A 19,003-nucleotide genomic window follows, 5' to 3' on the forward strand; every position below is an offset into this window, starting at 1 on the left:
GCTCAAGGCTCTGCGCCTCATGGGCCACACCACCCGCAGTGACAACGGCCACAAAAAGCGTGCAGAAAACTCACCCTTCTCCATGGAAGGTTGGCCGTAAGCCTGAGGCAGACTGCTGACCTGCTGTTGTTCCCGTCCCCGTGTACAGGTTGGCCTTTGCCTGTAGAAACTTCAGGGCAAGCCCAGTTTCCTGCTGATCCAATGACAGCTGACAGGGCCCACTCTACCTTCCGCTGCCCTACTTGAAAGTGATCCAGAAGGGGCCTGCTCTCCAATTGAAGCACAGGTCCCAGCATCAACACCTACCACCAGTCAAGAAGCAGTGCTTGCAAGGGGCCAGGACAGGGGAGACCTGAGCAGGGTCCAAAGCTTTCTGAACATTTCCCCAGAGAAAATTTTGTGGAAAAAAAACGTATCATCCAAATGAAGACCATAAAGATAAGTCTAAACTTTAAAAACTTTATTTTTGTTTTTTTCATACTACCTAAACCCAGGGATATAACATATGGGAAGTTTCCTAACCAGAAAGTACTTTTGCCTTCTGGGTTAAAAATAAACTCTGGAAGCGCAAGCTCTACTATTTACGCAGCAGATTCTAAGTTGCCCAATAAAATTCGACCTCAGGATGCAGACTTCAGGCAAGTTCACGCATCAGCCACTTGAGTGGTACTCAAGGAGACTCACCACCACTGGCCAGGGTTCCCACCACCACACATTCCACTGGCTAGGATTTCAACATCCTTCACGAACACAATGAATCAACTGTCAGAACTCGTTATGATGGACCTTCTAGGAAACCAGTTTATTATATCAGATTCCACTTTTGGCACCTCAAAAAACTATCAATTCTCAACCCTAATTTAACTCGCTGCTTTCCAATGGAACCCCTTAACCCTTAGTATTTGAAACTAGTCCAAACTTAAATCCCACTGAACTGTATCAGTGTATCTTTCTATAGCCACTGACTTCAAATTATACAGAATGCTTTTGTCTGACTGTAGTTCTTGTGTCCATATTCACACTTCACTGGTAGCCATCACTGGCTAGGAACACTAGTTTCACACGAAACAGGCAGCTTAAGACTTAAAACGAGTTCTACACCTGTGGGCACTTGTTATAACTTGTATAAAGAAATCTATACTGGGAGGGGACATATGTACACCTACAGCTATGGCTGATTCATGCTGTTAGAAAACAAAGTTCCGTAAAGCACTTATCCTTCACTTAAGAAATTTAAAAACGTTCTTCACAAATAGGTTCAAGAACAAACCCCAAATTTGAGTTCTAGAATTAAATTTCCTTTCCTTGACAGATACGGGGGAGGCAGGGAAGCCTTTTAGCGGTAGGTCCACACTGCAAATACGTTGTCATAGCGTCTTTATAAAGCCTCTAAAAGGCTGTTTACATGCTTTGTAGAATTATTCTTGTAAATACTGCTTTCGTCTATCAAGCAAAATTTGAAATAAGCTAAACTTAAAAGAACCTAGACAATGACTATTAAAGCTTTGCATTCAATTTAGGTTTTTGACACTTAGTTGAATAAACAAGTTTATTTGTAAATTTAGTCAACATACATAATTGACCTAAAAACTTCAATAGAAGGATAAACTTTAAAACCACTTGGAAAGCCATCTCTATGAAGTGATTTTCCCAGAACCTATGCCACATGAACACCATTTTAACTGGCAGAGGTTCCATAAGCTGAAGCTGTGTCCCTCCCCCACAGCAAGTTTACCCTAACAGTTATTATAATACAAACCCCACAAGGAAAAAAAGTTCGGTATTGTTTCCTCTTGATAGAGAAAAGTTCAACCTAGTTATGAGACCAATCACAACACAAAGAAAAGCTGCACTAACTACTGTATTAGTAACAGATGATGCTGGTGTGAATAACTTGTATTATAGTCTAGAGCCCTTATAAATAAATCCCCCTCCCCGTTAGTGTTTGCATTATCAGCTAGAGGGTTAGTTTAACATGTGGTAGAATGAGGACTTATGCAAGGTATAACGCGCCAAGCATTTTACTACGTAAACAAGTGCAGTCTACTCAGGAGAAAACCAATCGAACTCTAAATTACACACACCTTAAAGACAACACTCCCCACCACATGTCAATGTAAAACATTTAATTTAAAAATGTTGACACTACAATATATAAAATAGCTATTATAAATGCACATAGTGTATTCTATAGCTGCCAGGTTTACTTTTTTTTTTTTTAAGGAAACTGTAAGTTACACTGTGGTTAAGACTTGTATCTTCACCCTTGAAAAAGCCCACATTCTATCACAGTGATGTATGGTCAGACTTAACAGCCCCAATTGTTAAACACTTGGATCAAGTCATAACCAGTTTTATTGCAAAAGGACCCTGTACACATTTATCAATTCTAGTACCTTAATAGCTACCCAACAAGTCATTAACATACAGAAACATGCATCATGAGAAGCAAGAAGTATCACCCATCCCTTCTGCATATTAGCAACTTGTCACTCCTGAGCAACAGTGCTCACATCACTGAGGTCTGTGAACAGTCACTTTTCGCATTCATCCTGAGTGAAAGATGGAATGACTTAAGTACAAATGCAACATATAAACAATTTCTTACAAAAAAAGTCACAAATTAAACCGAAGTATTTTACAGAATTTACTACAAAACACCATAAAAACTGCCTTCACTTAAGCTCTCTCTCCCCGTATCCGGCGAGCCAATTGGATGTCTTTGGGCATGATGGTGACTCTCTTAGCGTGGATGGCACACAGATTAGTATCTTCAAACAAACCCACCAGGTACGCTTCGCTAGCCTCCTGTGGAGGATAAGAGCCACACTATTAGACTCTCTCCGAGGAGGGGGCCGCGCACCAGCCCTCCGCCCGGCCGCACACAGCCCCCGCCAGCTCACCTGCAGCGCGCCGATGGCGGCACTCTGGAACCTCAAGTCGGTTTTGAAATCCTGGGCGATCTCTCTCACCAACCTCTGGAAAGGCAATTTCCGGATCAAAAGCTCGGTGGATTTCTGGTAACGACGGATTTCTCGAAGCGCAACAGTCCCGGGCCTGGAGCGAGCAAAAGAGCGCAAAGGGACACCGGTTACTACAGCGCCCCACGAGCCGCGGGAACCTTCCCGCCCGCAGCGCCGCCGAGTCATCGTCTCCCTGTCTCGCTGCCTACCTGTAGCGATGAGGTTTCTTCACCCCGCCGGTAGAGGGGGCGCTTTTCCTGGCCGCTTTGGTGGCCAGCTGCTTGCGGGGCGCTTTCCCACCCGTTGACTTACGAGCAGTCTGCTTGGTTCGGGCCATTTTCTTTTACCTGTAGAAGACACCCGTGACTCCAAGGCCGAAGCACGCTCGCCTCCCGGTGTGCGGCGGCCCGGACAACCGGAGCCCCGACCCTCCCGCCTCCTCGCGCCCCAAAGCGGACGGCAGATGGCCGAGGGCCGCCGCCTCCTCCCCCCTCCCCTAATGACTCAGGGTGTGAGTAGCAGCAGCCTCCTCCGGGAGGGGGGGCGCGGGGAGGAGTCACTTCCCCTACTCGACGGGCGGAGGCCCGGCTGCCCGGAACCCAGCGTCGGGACCTCTGATTCACCAGCGGGAAAAAGGCGGAGACGCGGTTCCGGAACTAAACCCCAGGGGAAAACTACCCGCCCCCACAGCCGGCGCCAACAGCCGGGGTAGCCCGCACCAGCCGGCACTTGGCTCTCAACGGCCGCGAACCGCGACATAAACGGCTGGCAATGCCTCAAGTCACGGATAAAACCCAAGAACACTTACCTAATGCCGAAGTTATACGCCGCTTCTCCAACCACCGCGCAGCCGCTGCTGCCCAAAGAGCCGCAGTAGCTGAGACAGAGAAAGTACCCCTCCCAACGAACCACCAAACCGCTCTGCGCTCTAAGCCCCCCTATGCCTCCGTTTTTATACCCACGCTTCACGCTGCGTCTCTGCGTCATAGGACCCTAATTTGCATACACCAATGACTTTTTCTATTGGCTGACGCTTTCGCCGACGCGCTGACATCCCCGACACAAAGGCCGTGCTTCGGCCCCATTCCCTGATTGGCGGATATCTAGACCACTGATTGGCTGTTAAAGTGGCCTAACGATTGGATGAATGCAAAGAGGAATGGGCGAATCAGAGTTTAGCACTAAGCCGCTCTTCTGATTGGATAAAATGGAGCTATGTTTGGATCCTTCCCTTGGTTCCAAAGCTCTACAATAGAAAGTCAATGCAAATGAATTGCACTGGTCCTTATCAGGACTGGTCCTTAATCAGGACAGTCGGGAGGGCAAGGGGCCTAACGTTATTTGCATCAAGCTAATACAATGAAGGAGAGGGTATTTTAATGAAAATTTTGTAAATATTTTCCAATGTAAAATAAAATGCATTCCTTGTGATTATTTACTTTTCATGAACGTTTTGATAGGTGGTAAACGAAAATTAGAATTCAGTAAAATCATGTTATCGAGTATTTTATCTATCAGGCATATACATTTTAACCAAAATGCAGTTCTTTTGTTTGGTGGGATGGGGAGAGGTAAATAACAAATACAAAGAAACAAATGTCAATAAATTATTTTATTTATAAGGACTGTTTTCTATGTCCTTAGACCATCACAACACACTGTGATTTCAATATGCTTACAGTTAAACAAGGAGTAACTTACTAGACAACGTATTTTTTTAAATTATGTAATTCAACTGAACGAAATCACTACAGCCAGAATGGGAAGAGTCAATTCTAAACCAGTATTTGGAAATCCCTAAAGAATAAACAAAAGACATCTAAATTAAATATGGTTCTTTGTATTTAATGGTCTATCCTGGAATATATTACTTCTGAAGAAACATAAAATGGTAATCCCTACCTTTGCCTACATGTCTTGAGTGGATTTTCATACTTAGTTCTTCAGATGATTCACTTATATAAAATATCAAAGCAGGCTTAAGGTTAAGACCAGCCAAACAAAGTTCAGAAAATTGAAACAAAGCCTTGGGCATTCTACTCCGCAGTTTTTACCCTGGATTCACCGAATATTTTAAATTATTTAAAAAAGCAGAAAAATCAGGTACATATAGATTCCAACAGAGAATTATACTACATAAATACAAATATCTCAGAAATTTACATCTGACGTCAAAAGTTCCTCCTCTCATCAAAAGTGAGAGGGAAAAAATGCACAGTTTGATTTAAAGCAGCTATGGCAAAAAACACCTTTGGCCCAACCTCTAGCTCCAAATTCGTTATTTCGACCCTCTCAATCATAACACACACACTATGTATTTAATTATCATATATCTATAAACTTTTATATTAGAATAAAGTCAACTTCAGTTTCTTTCCTCTGCTCAAAGTTTAGGGTAGAGGAAACATTATTTCATGCCAGGCTGAGAAGAGAAACCAAGATGAAGGTTCTTGCCCTGTTCTCAAAAATTGTGTAAAGCTGAAAAACAGGGCACTGATTATACCCCAGGTAAGACTGTCAAATGTCCTTGAATGTAACCAGAAAAATACCCTGCCATCTTTTTTTGACTGCTCAGATGGCCTGGAGAAGGAATAGGATCCTAAATTAACACCCACTTTTGTGTTTCAAGTCTTTTCTAGGAGTTCCAGAATCCTAGCTGTCTCATGCTTTCTACAGAATACAGTAGTGATCCATCCCCACCCCACACATCCCCGCCCCCAGTTTTGCTAATTATTAGAGATAAACGAAACTAGGTATGGATTTACATGCATCCATTTAAGATTAGTGGAAATAATCTGTCCCTCTTACTTGGCAGTCTTTATCGGTAGGTTTTTCTTTTTCCTAACCCTAAGTGAATGCAAAAGAGGAAAAACAACACAAAAATAGGGAGCAACCGAAAATGCTAATACAATCAAAACAATGCAGAATGTGAGGCAGCATGTAGGTTACTGTCCTAATTCCTGTTCTGTCACGTACTTGGCTGAGTAACTGTGCACAAGTTACTTAACCTCTCTGAGTTTCGGTTTCCTCCTCTCTAAATTAAGCAGTTTGGATGATATCATCTCTCAATTCTACTAGTACACAGTTATTCTGAAGCTCGTGGTATACACTCATTAAAAATCTAGCACGCTGAACTGTATTTCTTCAATCAAATCACACTTGGGTAATTCGGAGGAGAACCTATAAGTTGATTACTTGGATTTAACAATAGGATTAAAGCAATACACCACAATTTACACAACTTTTTTGTCCTTTCTGAATTTTTCATCTTCAAACACCCCTAGTGCTTAAACAATTGATTTGGTCTGTTTAAGAAATACCAGTTTCTCAACTTGGGTTTGGCTTCTGATATGAAGTTACTCGGAACAACATAAAATAGATATGTATCAATCTCAAACATGAAAAATTTCCATTCAGCCCACGTAGGTTAATCGAATGTTTTTTAAATGAAATTATCATTATTTAACGTTATCTAATAAAATGTAATTAGCCTGCACAACAAGGGTTTTGAATAGATTCAATATGGAAAACAAAGTTAAATGTTAACTTTGTTAACAAAGTGTTAAAATATCTGTCAAGAACTTCGCCCAACTGGCGGGAAGAGGGGAGGAGACATTTTCCCCAGTAGAAAGGCTGAGGGCCAGAGCACGAGAGTGGGTTATAAGTCGAACTCCCTCCTCAAACCCAGGCCCTTCCTCTGATGCTTTTCGACGCTCCTGCAACTTGCCGTGTACCTGAGACTACGCTAGACGGAGATTAAATTCGTTCTTGGCCCTTAATGTACTGGAAACACGTTGGTTGGGCCAGGTGTCGAGTTGAGGGACTCAAGTCGTGTGGAGTTCCAGGTTTCAGGGCTGGTAAAGGTTTATGGAGCGCCTCGGCAAAGGCGCGGGAACAGAGCATTGGGTTGTACTGCTCTTCGTTAGCAGAACTTTCTCAAGCGGACTTCCAGCAGGCCGACTTTCCTTCATGCTTGGTCCCGTCGCAGGAATGAGGATGTTGGCGGAGTCCAGGTGCCTGCAGCTCAAAGGCCCACTGCTAGGGACCCGCATCAGAACCGAGCCCAAGCTGGGATAAGTACGGAGGCGAGGTAATCATTATCCTGTTGGCAGTGAATTTACACTTGGAAAGGTTTCACAGCAGTCGTTAGGACCCCCCTAGCTCTAGGCCTTTTCGAACCCAAGGGCTCCAATTGCAGGCAAAGGCTCCCCTACGAACCTGGAAACGCAGTTAAGAAGTAACGCAACCGAACTGCAAGCCCCACAAACCGTCGCGGGCCCTCAGCATCCGGGACACCGTCCGCAAGGCTCTCTGGGTATTGTGGTCCGTTCCTTCGGCAGCAACCCTCTGCCGGCGGTAAAATTCCAGCCAAACCTGGGACCACAACTCCCAGCAAGCCTTGCTGCCGCGCGGGGGGTCTTCACGTTCTCGTGGCGCGGCGCAGCCGCACTAGGGCCTCGGCGCGGACCGCGCAGACTGAATAATAAAAGGGGAGCGGCGAAGAGGCAGGAAGACAGGACCATGTCGAAGGGCCCCGGGCCCGGCGGCTCCGCAGCTTCCTCGGCGCCCCCGGCCGCTACCGCTCAGGTGCTGCAGGCACAGCCCGAGAAACCGCAGCACTACACGTACGTAGAGCCCCCCCCGCCGCGCGCGCACGCCTGACGTCAGCGGCCAGCGTGAGTCACGCGCGCAGGGAGAGCGCGAGGCGGCCTCTCCCTCCCCCCCTTCCTCCTCCGGCCCGGCCCAGACCGGTTCCAACCTGCTGGGGCCGGTCCCAACTGCCTACAACTGCCACCAACCTTTGGTCGGGCTGAGGGGCGGGAAACCCGGTCTCCGGCGCCGAGTGGGGAAGGCGGGAGCTTGGGATGCGGAGTGCACACCTCGTAGGCCGGGGCCTTTCGAGGCCTAACTGTTCCTCAGGCCGTGAAAACCACAGTCCCAGGCACTTTTCGGGGTGATAAGAGTCCAAGACGCGACCAGGATGAGTTCCTAAGGGGCCAACCTTAGACCCGCTTATGAATGGACGGTTAGCGTGAAGTCCTGTCAGGCGACCCACGTACTAGGAACTAGAGGCCTTTTGTGACTGCAAGCTCCATATGTTGTCCACGGAGGCCACTCTTGCTGGAATTCACTTACAAACAGTTGCCCCAGGCTGCGTGATGGGGTCCGAGTGTTGGCCTCAGGCCCAACCCAAATGTGGCCTCAGAGCGAGCCCCAAATGCTGACGCTACAAGTCTAGTGAGATGGAAAACCTCTAACTGAGAATCTGCTTGTATCTTAAGTGGAGGTCCCTGTCTTCTCTTTATTTCCCTTCAGGGTACTTCTAAGCAACTACCTAGAGCTAGATGTTTTGGGAGAAAGTGAGAAAAAGAGGCAGGTCCTCCTGTCGAGTAAAATGTTGGTTTCCATTTTCCCTGATGTTGAGTACCGGACATCCCCTTGGGCTCCCAAGTCGTCTACAAGCCTAGAAGGATCCCCAAGTGTACTAGAGATTTGGAACCTGGGGGTTGAACAACCCTTAAGGGGCACACGATAACGTTGCCTGGTGAACCAAGTGCAAGAAGCATGTGTTGGAGTAGAAATGCCTGAAAGTAGACAGGAAGAGCTCTTGTTTGTCACGGAAGTAAGACCCATTGGGAAACTTCTGGGATTAAGGAACATCGATTTTAAGAAGTGTATTGGTTTCTTTGTTAGATTCTCTGCTATTGGTTGAAATCATTTCAAACTTTTTCTTGACTTCAGTCTGACCCACGTTAACTAACTTTTCTAATGTGGAGATTGCTTTGCTGGTCCTTTCTTGCTGGAGTTCTTTCTGCAACCCGGCTATTGGTTTTGGTGAGATGGTCTTAGAGAACTCAGGGATCAGATGAAGGGTATGGTCCAACAGCATAGTCTAGATTTGGACATCTGCAAACTTCATCTTATTGGAATTTATTTATAATCTCTGGTTGCTCAGATCACGTTTTTTTTCAGTAAAATATGGATAACATTTTGAGTAATATGAATCTTGGTTTCAGCAACTTTTGTTTCTATGTTGTCATTCAGTGTAGTATGGACTCTGTATTAGAAAGGCTTTCTAACCGTTTTGGAATGGAGAGGTGAAACTAATCAACAGCTGTGTAAATGTTAATATGAGTCTTTGTTTTCTTGATGTTAATTGTGTAAAATTTATTTATTTGACTGCGCTGAGTCTTAGTTGGGACATCTGGGATCTAGTTCCCTGACCGGGGATGGAGCTCAGGCCCCCTACAGTGAGAGCGTGGAGTCTTAGCCTCTGGACCACCAGGGAAATCCCTGATGCTCATTGTTAAAATGAGATTTGTTTAAAATCTGTCTTTCCGCTTCTTGTGGGATAAGTACAGAGTAATCAGTCTTGGCTCTTGAAGTGGCTTAGTAAATGGACAGTAGCAGATGTAAAAGCCCAGGTCTGATTGAAGGTTGGAGGTGTTACTCTCTTTATTTTATGTTATCTGTTCATGTGTGTCTGTGTGTTTGTTTTTACCTCCAGAAATCAGAGGTAGAACTCAATTGGTAGAAAGAGATAGAACTCTTTCTTGATAGATTTATGGGCCTTCAGAAACCTGGACGTTTTGGAAAGCTTCATCCCCTTGTCATGGGGTTTGAGGAGCAGGAAGCATAAAGAGCTGAGTGTGGCGTCAGTATGTTTGTTGGCTCTGAACCCGTTTGTTGTCCTTGGGGCTAGAAGACAGGAACGTTTTAATTTTGATTGTATTATTTTCTATAAAATTTTGAGCAGCCCCACATTTTTTTTATTCTCCTTCATAGCATGAATTTCTAGAATTTATTCCAATCTAAAGATGATCTTATCTATCGCACTGATAGAATAAAGGTACAGATTCCTTTCTTTTTTAATGTTTGTATTTTTTTACCTGTCAATTTTTTTTAACCTTTAAAAACTTGCTTATACATAAATGATGTTAATTTCGTGTATTTTTTTTGTACCTGATGTTATTTGAGATTATGTGACAAGCAGTAATTTTGCAATAATTCAGAAGAGGTTTGCACTAAAATTGAATCCCACTGATCTACAGTCCATGGGGCCACAAAGAGTCCCACACAACTGAGCAACTAAGCACATACATCATAATGGCAGTATTGGCAAATGCTTCTGAATCCATCAAAAGTAAAAACACCTTCCTGTTGGCTTGCTTCTTGCCCTTTATTCTTATCCCACAGCCAAAGTCCTAGAGTTTGAGCCCTCCTTTTTCTAAACCAAGAGGATTATCATAACATAGTTTGAAAGATAATTATTTTGTTGGGTGTTTTTTTAAGCTCTTGAATAATCTTACTTGAAGAGAAACAAAAAGTAATCCTTTCAGAAAATTGGTGTATTGGGCACTTGTGCTAGGCCTGAGGAATTCGACGCTTTTAGAAAGTGGTTATATCAGAATTTCCTGTGTTGTACAATTCCATGTGTCTGATTAGCTCTAAGTAAAATGATAATGTGCCTGTATTAGTACTCTTCAATACAAGAACACGTGACCTTTTGCTAGGTAATTTTTCTTTTTTTGACAGAGACTAAGTTTAATGCAGCTTTATTTAGAACAAATCTATCATATTTTAGAAGAGTTTTATGAAAGCAGATTGAGGAATGGGAAATTTTGGAGTAATACAAATTTAGCTAACCTTGGGCTTTTTTACTATATAATTATATTGTTAAAAGTGTATAGCTGAAAGGTCAACAAAAAAACTTGCCATTTGGGATTTGGCAAGTCCCTGATTTTGGGAATTCCCTGGTAGTCCACTGGGTAGACCTTGGCACTTTCACTGCTGTAGCCTGGGTTCAGTCCCTGGTCAGGGAACTAAGATTCTGCAGCTTAGCCAAAAAAAAAAAAAAAAAAAAAATCAATTTTTGACCTCGTTATTTTTATTCCATAAGTGGATATAAACCTCAAAGATATCCTTTTTGGATTCTTTTAGTTGGCAGTTGATTCTCAGACTTCTTAATGCTCTGTATTAAAGGAAAGTGAAATTCTAGTTTATTAAAGGTTCCTTGGAGCTTTCTGACCACTGGGTGATCTCCTATAGGAAGACAAGATAAATGCCTTAATAGCCTTATCTAGCCAGTTGTCATTTTAATTGAGGACTGTTTCCTGGGTATCTTTAAACAAGAATAATGTAGCGCTACTTCCATAGATAAACGATTTTGAGGGAAATCTGTTAGTGTATGCATTATGTAAATCTCATGAGCTTAGCTTGATTGCATCTGTGTTTTGGAAAATTCAGGCAATGAACAGTATTTAAGTCATTATTGCAAATTGCAGTAACATTGTAACACATTACTCTAGAGCACAACTTGTTGCACAGTGGAAGTCACTGGAAGGATTCCTTAGCAGCCTCAGCAGGAATGAGTTAAATAACCAATAAACGTTTCTGGATCTTGTTTGCTCACTTATCAAGGAGAGCTAATTCTTGCAGGACAAAATTGAGAGCTCACTGTGGCCTTCAGGCAAGCCTAGAAAATCCCCATTAATAAGTGTTAAGTGCCCGTGCTAAGGGTAGCCTTAAATTTAGCATCTAGTTGATATTTGCCATCATTTAATGATTAAAGTGAAAATTTGCTTAATGGTTAAGTTTTTTTGTTTTAATCCAGCTATGTTAGATACTAAAGAAGGCTTCCCCACCATCCATATTCATCTGCTTTGACTGGTGTTTTCTCTCAACCTACAAAGACTGTGGCTTATTGGTGAGGGCAGTTGGACAACTCTGAGAGCAACTTAGAGAAATCCATCTTGAGCTCCTTCTCTGGAAATAGCACCCCAGATAAGTGCCCAAAAGCAAGACACCCTCATGGACCTACTTCCTCCCGCTTTCAACACGTTGATGCCTGAAGGTGAGGTCTCCTTCCTATGTGTCTTAGGGGCCATTAGTTCACTTAGGTAATGAGAATCCTGCAACAGCCTGAGCGCCACTCACCTGCAGGCTTTCCTACCAGGCCTTTGCCTAAAGGTTGTTTTTCTCCTTAGGAAAGATGCTAGGTCAGAAGCCTGGTAAAAGTCATTTAAAGCTGCATTACTTTAATTAGAGGACTGGTCTAGAGATGATTTTCCCAAATGGTGATGATATTTGCTTGATGATTAAGTTTTTCATTTTGTTTTTTGTTTTTGATCCAGCTGTGCTTGATACTAAAGGAGGTTTTCGCACATACGCATCTTCTGTATTTTGCAATTACAACTGTGGACAGTTTTGGCTAATCCTAGTAGAATGTCTTCCCTTCTTTTAACATCTTGGATGAATTTTGGGGCACATTAATGTGTTATGGAAGATAGATGTTGAATGTAAGTTTCTTGTTATTCTTAGCCAATATATGAAAATTACAGTTAGCCTGATTGCTAAAAATGTCAAGGATTTGTGATCAGTATCCTTCTGGAAAATGTAGTTTTCTTGTTTTCTTACCATATAGATTCTTTGTAGAGTTACCCCAACCAGCCACCTTAAATACCTGCATGGGCAACAGAGAGATCTGTGGAGAGAGTTTGGGTAAAGTCAATGCTTATGAACATAGGTATGGGGTTTATTTGGGGGGATGGGAGTATTCTGGAATCAGACCATGTTGATGGTTATACTAAAAGCCACTGAAGTGTACACTTTAAAATGGTGACTTTTTATGGTGTATAAGTTACTTCTCAATTTTTTTTTTTTAAAAAAAGGATTGTTAAAATCAGTGTACTAAAAAAAATTTTTAAAAAATAGATGTATATGAGTCGCTGCTACTCAAGAGACCTTAGACACATGGCCTGTCAGGGCTTGGTAGTATCATTCAGCATGGGAGAGCCCACAGTTTTCAAAAAGCTCCTTGGCACCCTTCTCCCAGCTTTCTCAATGGCTTCATCTCCGTATATCCATTCTAGGCGAATGCCTCCATGTTGTAAGTCTATGGAGATTCTTTTAAGAAGTGAATACTCAGCAAGTTTGGGATTCTAGTTGTTGGTAGTTGTACTTTAAATTGTCTCTGAATTGATAACCATTATATAGAACAAGCACACTTTTCCAATAGCTTCGTAAAATGAATTGTGTTTATTTAGTAAGGTGGGTGGGAGGTAGAAGAGGTTGCTGTTCTGCTAAAATGAACTGATTCTGTTCATCAGGTGTTGTGATAATTGTTTTAATGATCACATGGACAGCATGTATACTATCTATGGTGAAACAGATCACCAGCCCAGGTGGGATGCATGAGACAAGTACTCGGGCCTGGTGCACTGGGAAGACCCAGAGGAATCGGGTGGAGAGGGAGGTGGGAGAGGGGATCGGGATGGGGATACGTGTAAATCTATGGCTGATTCATATCAATGTATGACAAAACCCACTGAAATGTTGTGAAGTAATTAGCCTCCAACTAATAAAAAAAAAATTAAAAAAAAAAATGATCACATGGGTATTTCTGTAAGGATAGGCCATGTGTTTCAGGCATTTAAAATGATATCAATGGCTATAATATTTTTAGTTCAAATAATCACAATTAACTTTTAATTTCTTTATAAAATCCCTCAACTTTAACCCCTTTTTTCTTTGCCAGTGTATAGCATTTGATAAGTTTCAAGAGCTGATGAGGAAGAGAAGATGGAAAGGAGTCTAGAGACTAAAAAATCTCATAGCGTTTTCTGTGAGGTGACCTTTTTCCTGTTGGTGGCTCAATTTATTTAGGAGACAAAGATACTAAGGCCTGTGATAGTATTGTCATGCCATATCTGAACTTACTGAAATATTCCCTCCCTTTCCTTATTGTTTATATCTTGGTTTGCTTTTTGTGTTCATAAGTTGACTCATTTGTTTCCCATTAGTATTTGAAACATCTTATGGCCACCATGAGTCCTAACAGAATGACTTCTTGTGAGAAGCCGATGGGTGTTCCCACATTCCTATGAAATTTTGGCCTATTCACTAAACTACTGCCATTGAAGAGAGATAGTTAATGCTTCAGAAGGAAGAGGTTGATAAACCCTTGGCGTGGTGTGTCATGACTTGAAAGTTTTTAAGCAGTGGTTTTTATATCTAAGCTTGTGTTCATTTTGGTAAGAGCATTACTCTTTTTATTTTACTTTTACTGCTAAGAAGTGCCAAGCATCTGGTAGTTCAGGATTTGTGCTAAGTCAAACATAACATAAATTAGACTTCTCTGGTGGTCCAGTGGTTAAGACTCCATGTTTCTAATGAAGTGGGTGTGGATTCAGTCCCTGGTTGGGGAACTAAGATTCCATGTGCTGCATGGTGCAGCCAACAAACAAAACAACAAAAAACCCACATAAATTAGAAGCACACACTTGTATTTTCTTAGTTAAAACCAAATCAGACAGATTTTTACTATTGAACTAAGTACTTTTATAATGAATACACAAGATGAATATTATATACCCAGTAGAGTATGTTGAAGTTAACATTTCTGTTTTTGTTGTTATTTTATGGTATTGTAAGTATGGCCTGTCAAAAACTCCATGACATGTTTTCAACAGCTTCTAGAGAGTTGCTCATACTTATTTATTACTGCTGCTGTTTTTCCTATAGCTCAATGAAGAAAAGCATAGTTAACAGTCCACACGGTGTTTAAGAGTAGGGACACTAGGCCCAGACTGTCTTGCGTTGCAAGGCCAGCTCTCCCACTTACTAGCTGTGGGATTTTGGGCAAGTGACTTCCCTCGTGCGTCAGTTTCCTGACGATACTGATAGTACCTGTGCCACGGGTCGTTATGAGGATTCAGTTAGTTAGTGTGTCTAAAGTGCCTAAAACCATGCCTGGCACTTAGCACAGTGAAAGTACTATTCTTACTCATTATCTGAACAGTGCCCAAGTTACTGCTTTCAGGAGCATTGCTGTCTCCTTCAACAGCCTGAGCCTGTGTTGTCTTCAGAGCGTATTCCTCTCTTCTGTATCCACTGGAATTTCACTTCAGTCGCCGTTCTTACAGCCTTCATCAGCCTGGTTATAGCTTACATGATGAATTAGTTCTAAACAGATCTACTCTTTCAGGGATACAGACTTTGTTGTACAGAAAACTGTTAAAAATAACACATCAGTTCAAGCTTTGTACTAAAATGCTCATCAAATTGGAAGCTTTTCAGGCCAGTTGTGTACAAGAAGACTTTGAATCAAAACAAGGTGTTATCTAATTTAGAGAAGAATAAACCAGAATATTCAATGGTCCTCACATATTCTCCAGAATCAATGATACGAGTCACTGATTACATGAACTTGCTTCAGTTTTACCTGTTGCAAGATCCTTAGGCCAAGGAGATAGTTATAGAAAGAGGAAACCAGGGACACCATCTGGTACTGTTCATGGTTCTTGTTCATTCTTGGGGCTGGGGCAGTTCACAGGTGTCAGCTCTTTCCCAGTGAAGAATGGGCTGAATTCATTTGCGATGAGTGACTCCCTATGTTAAATTTTTGCTTGCTAAAATGCCTGTTGTATACACATACACATACACAGGACCATGGGTCCCTGTGTATGCATCTGTGTTAGGATCGTTTCACTGTATCTCGGAGGTTGCTACTGGCCCTAAGGTCTTTGGCTAAAACCTAGTTATAGAATCAAAGCCTGTCTTAAAGATTTAGACATACACAGAAATTTACTAGATGCTTATTTTGTTTGCCTGAAGAATACTCTTTGAACTTGCTTTTTCTGCCAGAAAGAATGTTCTAAACCAGGATCACGTCAGAAGATAGCATTTTGCCAGAATTTATCAGTGCTTTATCCAGATATTTACCAGTTACGAATTTTAGCTCTTTTTTTTTTTTTTTTTGGCTGCTCTGGGTCTTCACTGTGGCCCACAGGCTCAATAGTTGCAGCATGTGGGCCTAGTTTTCCCGTTGGCATGTGGAATCTTAGTTCCCTGACCAGGGATCGAGCCTGTGTCCCCTGCTTTGGAAGGTAGATTCTTAATCACTGGACCACCAGGGAAGTCCCTGGTGCAGTTTTTTAAAAAACTTTTTTGGTGGGGGGTGGCAAATCCTACTGGTGTGGTTATTGTTATAATGTTGTATGGTTTCTGGATTATGTTGGGTGTGAAACAGAATGTGTTTGTAGATCTTTACACACGTTGAGTCTAGAACTGCTAATAGTTTACCTAACATTTTCCAAAAATGAGGAAAGATTTCTTCGCAAATTCTAAGAAATATTTATTGTTACACACACAGATAAATAATTTAGGATTCTTAATGTACTGCTTATCTGCTCTTACAATATTCTTGAAATTAAGGATTTTATTCTCAAACTTAAAAAGGAAGAATCTTTGATAAGCCATTAAGTATGAGCTCTGTGACCAAATTTCTTTATAGGAGTTATATATGGGAGAAAAAAAAGTAGCCAGTAAGGTTAATATGAATATGGACAACAGTAGATTATATTAGTAGATAAGTGTCATTGGACACTACAGTAACGCGTTTTTTTTTGGGGGGGGGGGCTTGTTTGTTTTTCCTTTTGTTAGTTTCAGAATCCTGTCATGTTGTGACTCGGTCTCAACAAGGAATATTTAAGAACAGGTTCGTTTCTTGCATTTTAAGATTTCTTTTTCCACAATAAAGTTTGTATATTGCCTGAAACAGACAAAAGTCAGATTTTATAAGACTAGCTGTAATAAAGATGAACAGTGGTGACTTATTAGGGACATGGGTACATCTGTCGTGTTGCCAGATCTCTGTGGCCCCCGTGGGAGGCTTAGGAGCAATGACCACTGACTGGCTAGGAGAACAGCCGGGCTCCCAGGAGCAGGGCCATGACCTCCAGGCTGCGAGGCGTCCAGGGTGGGCTGCTGCTGTTGGCTCAGTCTGTTGTCTCCTTTTTGTTGGGCTCATAGATTGCTGTTTATCGTGCACATTGGGAGTCCTGAGCCCACCCAGTGTTGCCGCACCATCTCTTCCTGTTGCTTTTCCAGAGGCCATCATTGTCTTGCCTTTTTGTTCAGATCTGACCATTCTACTACATATGAATCCACTCAGACTTTACATATCAGAAGCAGGATGACATTTTAGGAGTCATTCGTTTTACAAAAAAGTTTACCACAGTTGACTTTTCACTTAACTATTCTGACTTATTAGCAACATACATCTTTTGTTTAATTTTGGATCAGATAGATTCCCTGTCAAGTTGTCAGTAAAATTGTAGACTTCTTTCCTAACAAGTTTTCTTTATCTTAAATGTAAAGTTACAGTAAAGAAAAGTTATGATAACCACTAAAATCAACCATTAATACTGGATGTATTTTTCTTTCTGTATATAGTTTAGCTAGTTGTCTGGTTATATTTATATATTTTTTTCTTTCACTTAATGTATCTCTGTTTATCTTTGCACATTCTCAGCAACAACTGCAGAGCAAGCCATCCCACTGGTTGCTTTTCTAGTCTGCTTGTGAGGCTGAAGATCTTAAATTTAGCGTTGAGTGTGAGAAACAAGGCCGTGTAGACATTGTGGGGAAGGTAGCTAGAGAAGTTACTGGTTTCTTAAATCGCCAGGAGAAACATCTAAGTTGCCTCTCAGTGTTTCATTGGGTTAGTGCACAGCTGCTGTGGACCAGGCTTATACCACTTGGGATGCTTTAATGTTTTTGCTTTTTCTCGGACAAACGTGTCTTGAACACCTGCTGCAAGCTGGCTTTGTGCAAGGGCACAAAGATGAGCAAACCTGGTTGTATACAGAGCAGTTGAAATTCTCTATGGTGGGGCCATACCAGTTGTCTTCAAACAGTGTGAAGGAAACACAGAGGAGGGGGTGATTAATACCCCTGGGCAGGGCAGGAAACACTCCTGCGGATCCAGACACAGCCCAGAGGGGATCTGGAGGCAGGAGCAGCATGACCGAAAGCATGGAGATAAAAAGTGAGGGGAGGCTGTGGTGTGTTGCGGATTACCCATCCCTCAGATAGAGGGTGGCAACCTGGGGCTCTGTGCCAGACCCACCCAGCTGCCTGCATGTGTGTGGCGGGTGAGCCGAGAGCAGGTTTTACATTTTTAATGGTCGAAAAAGAACAATATCTTGTGACACATGAAAATTACAAGAAATTTAATTTTCAGTATCCATAAATAAAGCTTTATTGGAACCCGCGCTCATTGACTTACATATCGTCTATGGTCGCGTTTGCAGTTTAACCACAGAGTTCGGTAGTTCTGATGGAGACCAGGCGGTTGCTCTGCATTCACACATGTGCTGGAAACGGCTCTGAATTGCCGTGTGGTGCACTACAAATCACGGTGACACAGTTACAACGTGACAGTGTTTCTAGCGCCACAGTGTTTTATTTATTCTTTATCACAAGTGCCTAACTGTCATGTCAAAACGAGAGGAAGAGAAAAATGGACTTGAAATGCCATGTTTTTAGGGCACAGCGGAGTGGATTTTCTTGTCCCTGCATTAATTGGCTGAGCTATCTGTAATTAAAAAGCTGTACTGAGAGAGTCCATCAGCATTACCAGACTACACAGTTGTCACAATATTCCCAACTCATAGGGAGGCAACAGTCAGAAAAATTAAAATTTTAAAGAGACTGTTTTGTTACAGCGGAACTTCTCCACAAAAATGAAAATGAGGCTACAACTGAAAATGAGGCCTCATTTGTTAACCAGGCAAGGGAAGCCATACTGATATTGAATTAATTAAATTGCATTTGATTGCAGGAACTGAAGCAGTATGTCCAGAGCATTTGTTTAAAAGAGTGTTAGCTGTTCAGCAAGAACAGTTTCACAAAACGATGAGGTCAATGGGAGCAGCATCAATAGTCAATTAAAAACAAGCCAAAGTTTTTCTTGGCTCTTGATGAGTCAACAAGCTGTTGTTTTATTCATGGAGTCAATGCCATGTTTGAAGTGAGTGAAGAAGTAGTCTCTTTGAATAATCTACTTAAAACAGCTGCAGCTGAGAATATTTTCAAAAAGACAAGAAAATACTAATTCAGTACAACCTGAAGTATAATCTGTTAATATCTGTCACAACAAATGATGGTAGGAATATGTGCAGAGCAGAAAATGATTTAATCTGTCATGAGCTATTGAAATGCTAGGATCAGTGATGAACTTCACTCCCTCTTGTGGG

The 19,003-nt window shown here is 42.1% G+C and overlaps 2 protein-coding genes across 5 annotated transcripts in view; one reads left to right on the plus strand and one right to left on the minus strand.

Moving 5' to 3' along the window:
* Positions 1 to 1,535: 1,535 nt before the first annotated feature.
* Positions 1,536 to 3,925, minus strand: LOC122436858 (histone H3.3A). The gene is made up of 4 exons (XM_043461036.1): positions 3,772 to 3,925; positions 3,173 to 3,310; positions 2,904 to 3,057; positions 1,536 to 2,808 (listed from the first exon to the last, which is right to left on the minus strand). The coding sequence occupies exons 2-4, from the start codon at positions 3,298 to 3,300 to the stop codon at positions 2,680 to 2,682; spliced, it is 411 nt and encodes a 136-aa protein (XP_043316971.1). The 5' UTR covers positions 3,301 to 3,310; positions 3,772 to 3,925; the 3' UTR covers positions 1,536 to 2,679.
* Positions 3,926 to 7,194: 3,269 nt separating this feature from the next.
* UNK (unk zinc finger) overlaps positions 7,195 to 19,003 on the plus strand; it is a 33,484-nt gene continuing 21,675 nt past the window's right edge. For 3 of the 4 annotated variants that reach the window (XM_043461097.1, XM_043461089.1, XM_043461106.1), the window contains exon 1: positions 7,366 to 7,588. In XM_043461097.1, coding sequence (XP_043317032.1) covers positions 7,485 to 7,588 — 104 coding nt within the window. In that variant the 5' untranslated portion in view covers positions 7,366 to 7,484. Of the gene's footprint in view, positions 7,589 to 19,003 lie in introns of all 4 variants that reach the window. The other variant, XM_043461117.1, reaches the window with a different exon arrangement.

This window comes from Cervus canadensis, chromosome 1 (assembly GCF_019320065.1).
Source record: "Cervus canadensis isolate Bull #8, Minnesota chromosome 1, ASM1932006v1, whole genome shotgun sequence".
In the NCBI taxonomy this organism is placed as follows: Eukaryota; Metazoa; Chordata; class Mammalia; order Artiodactyla; family Cervidae; genus Cervus; species Cervus canadensis.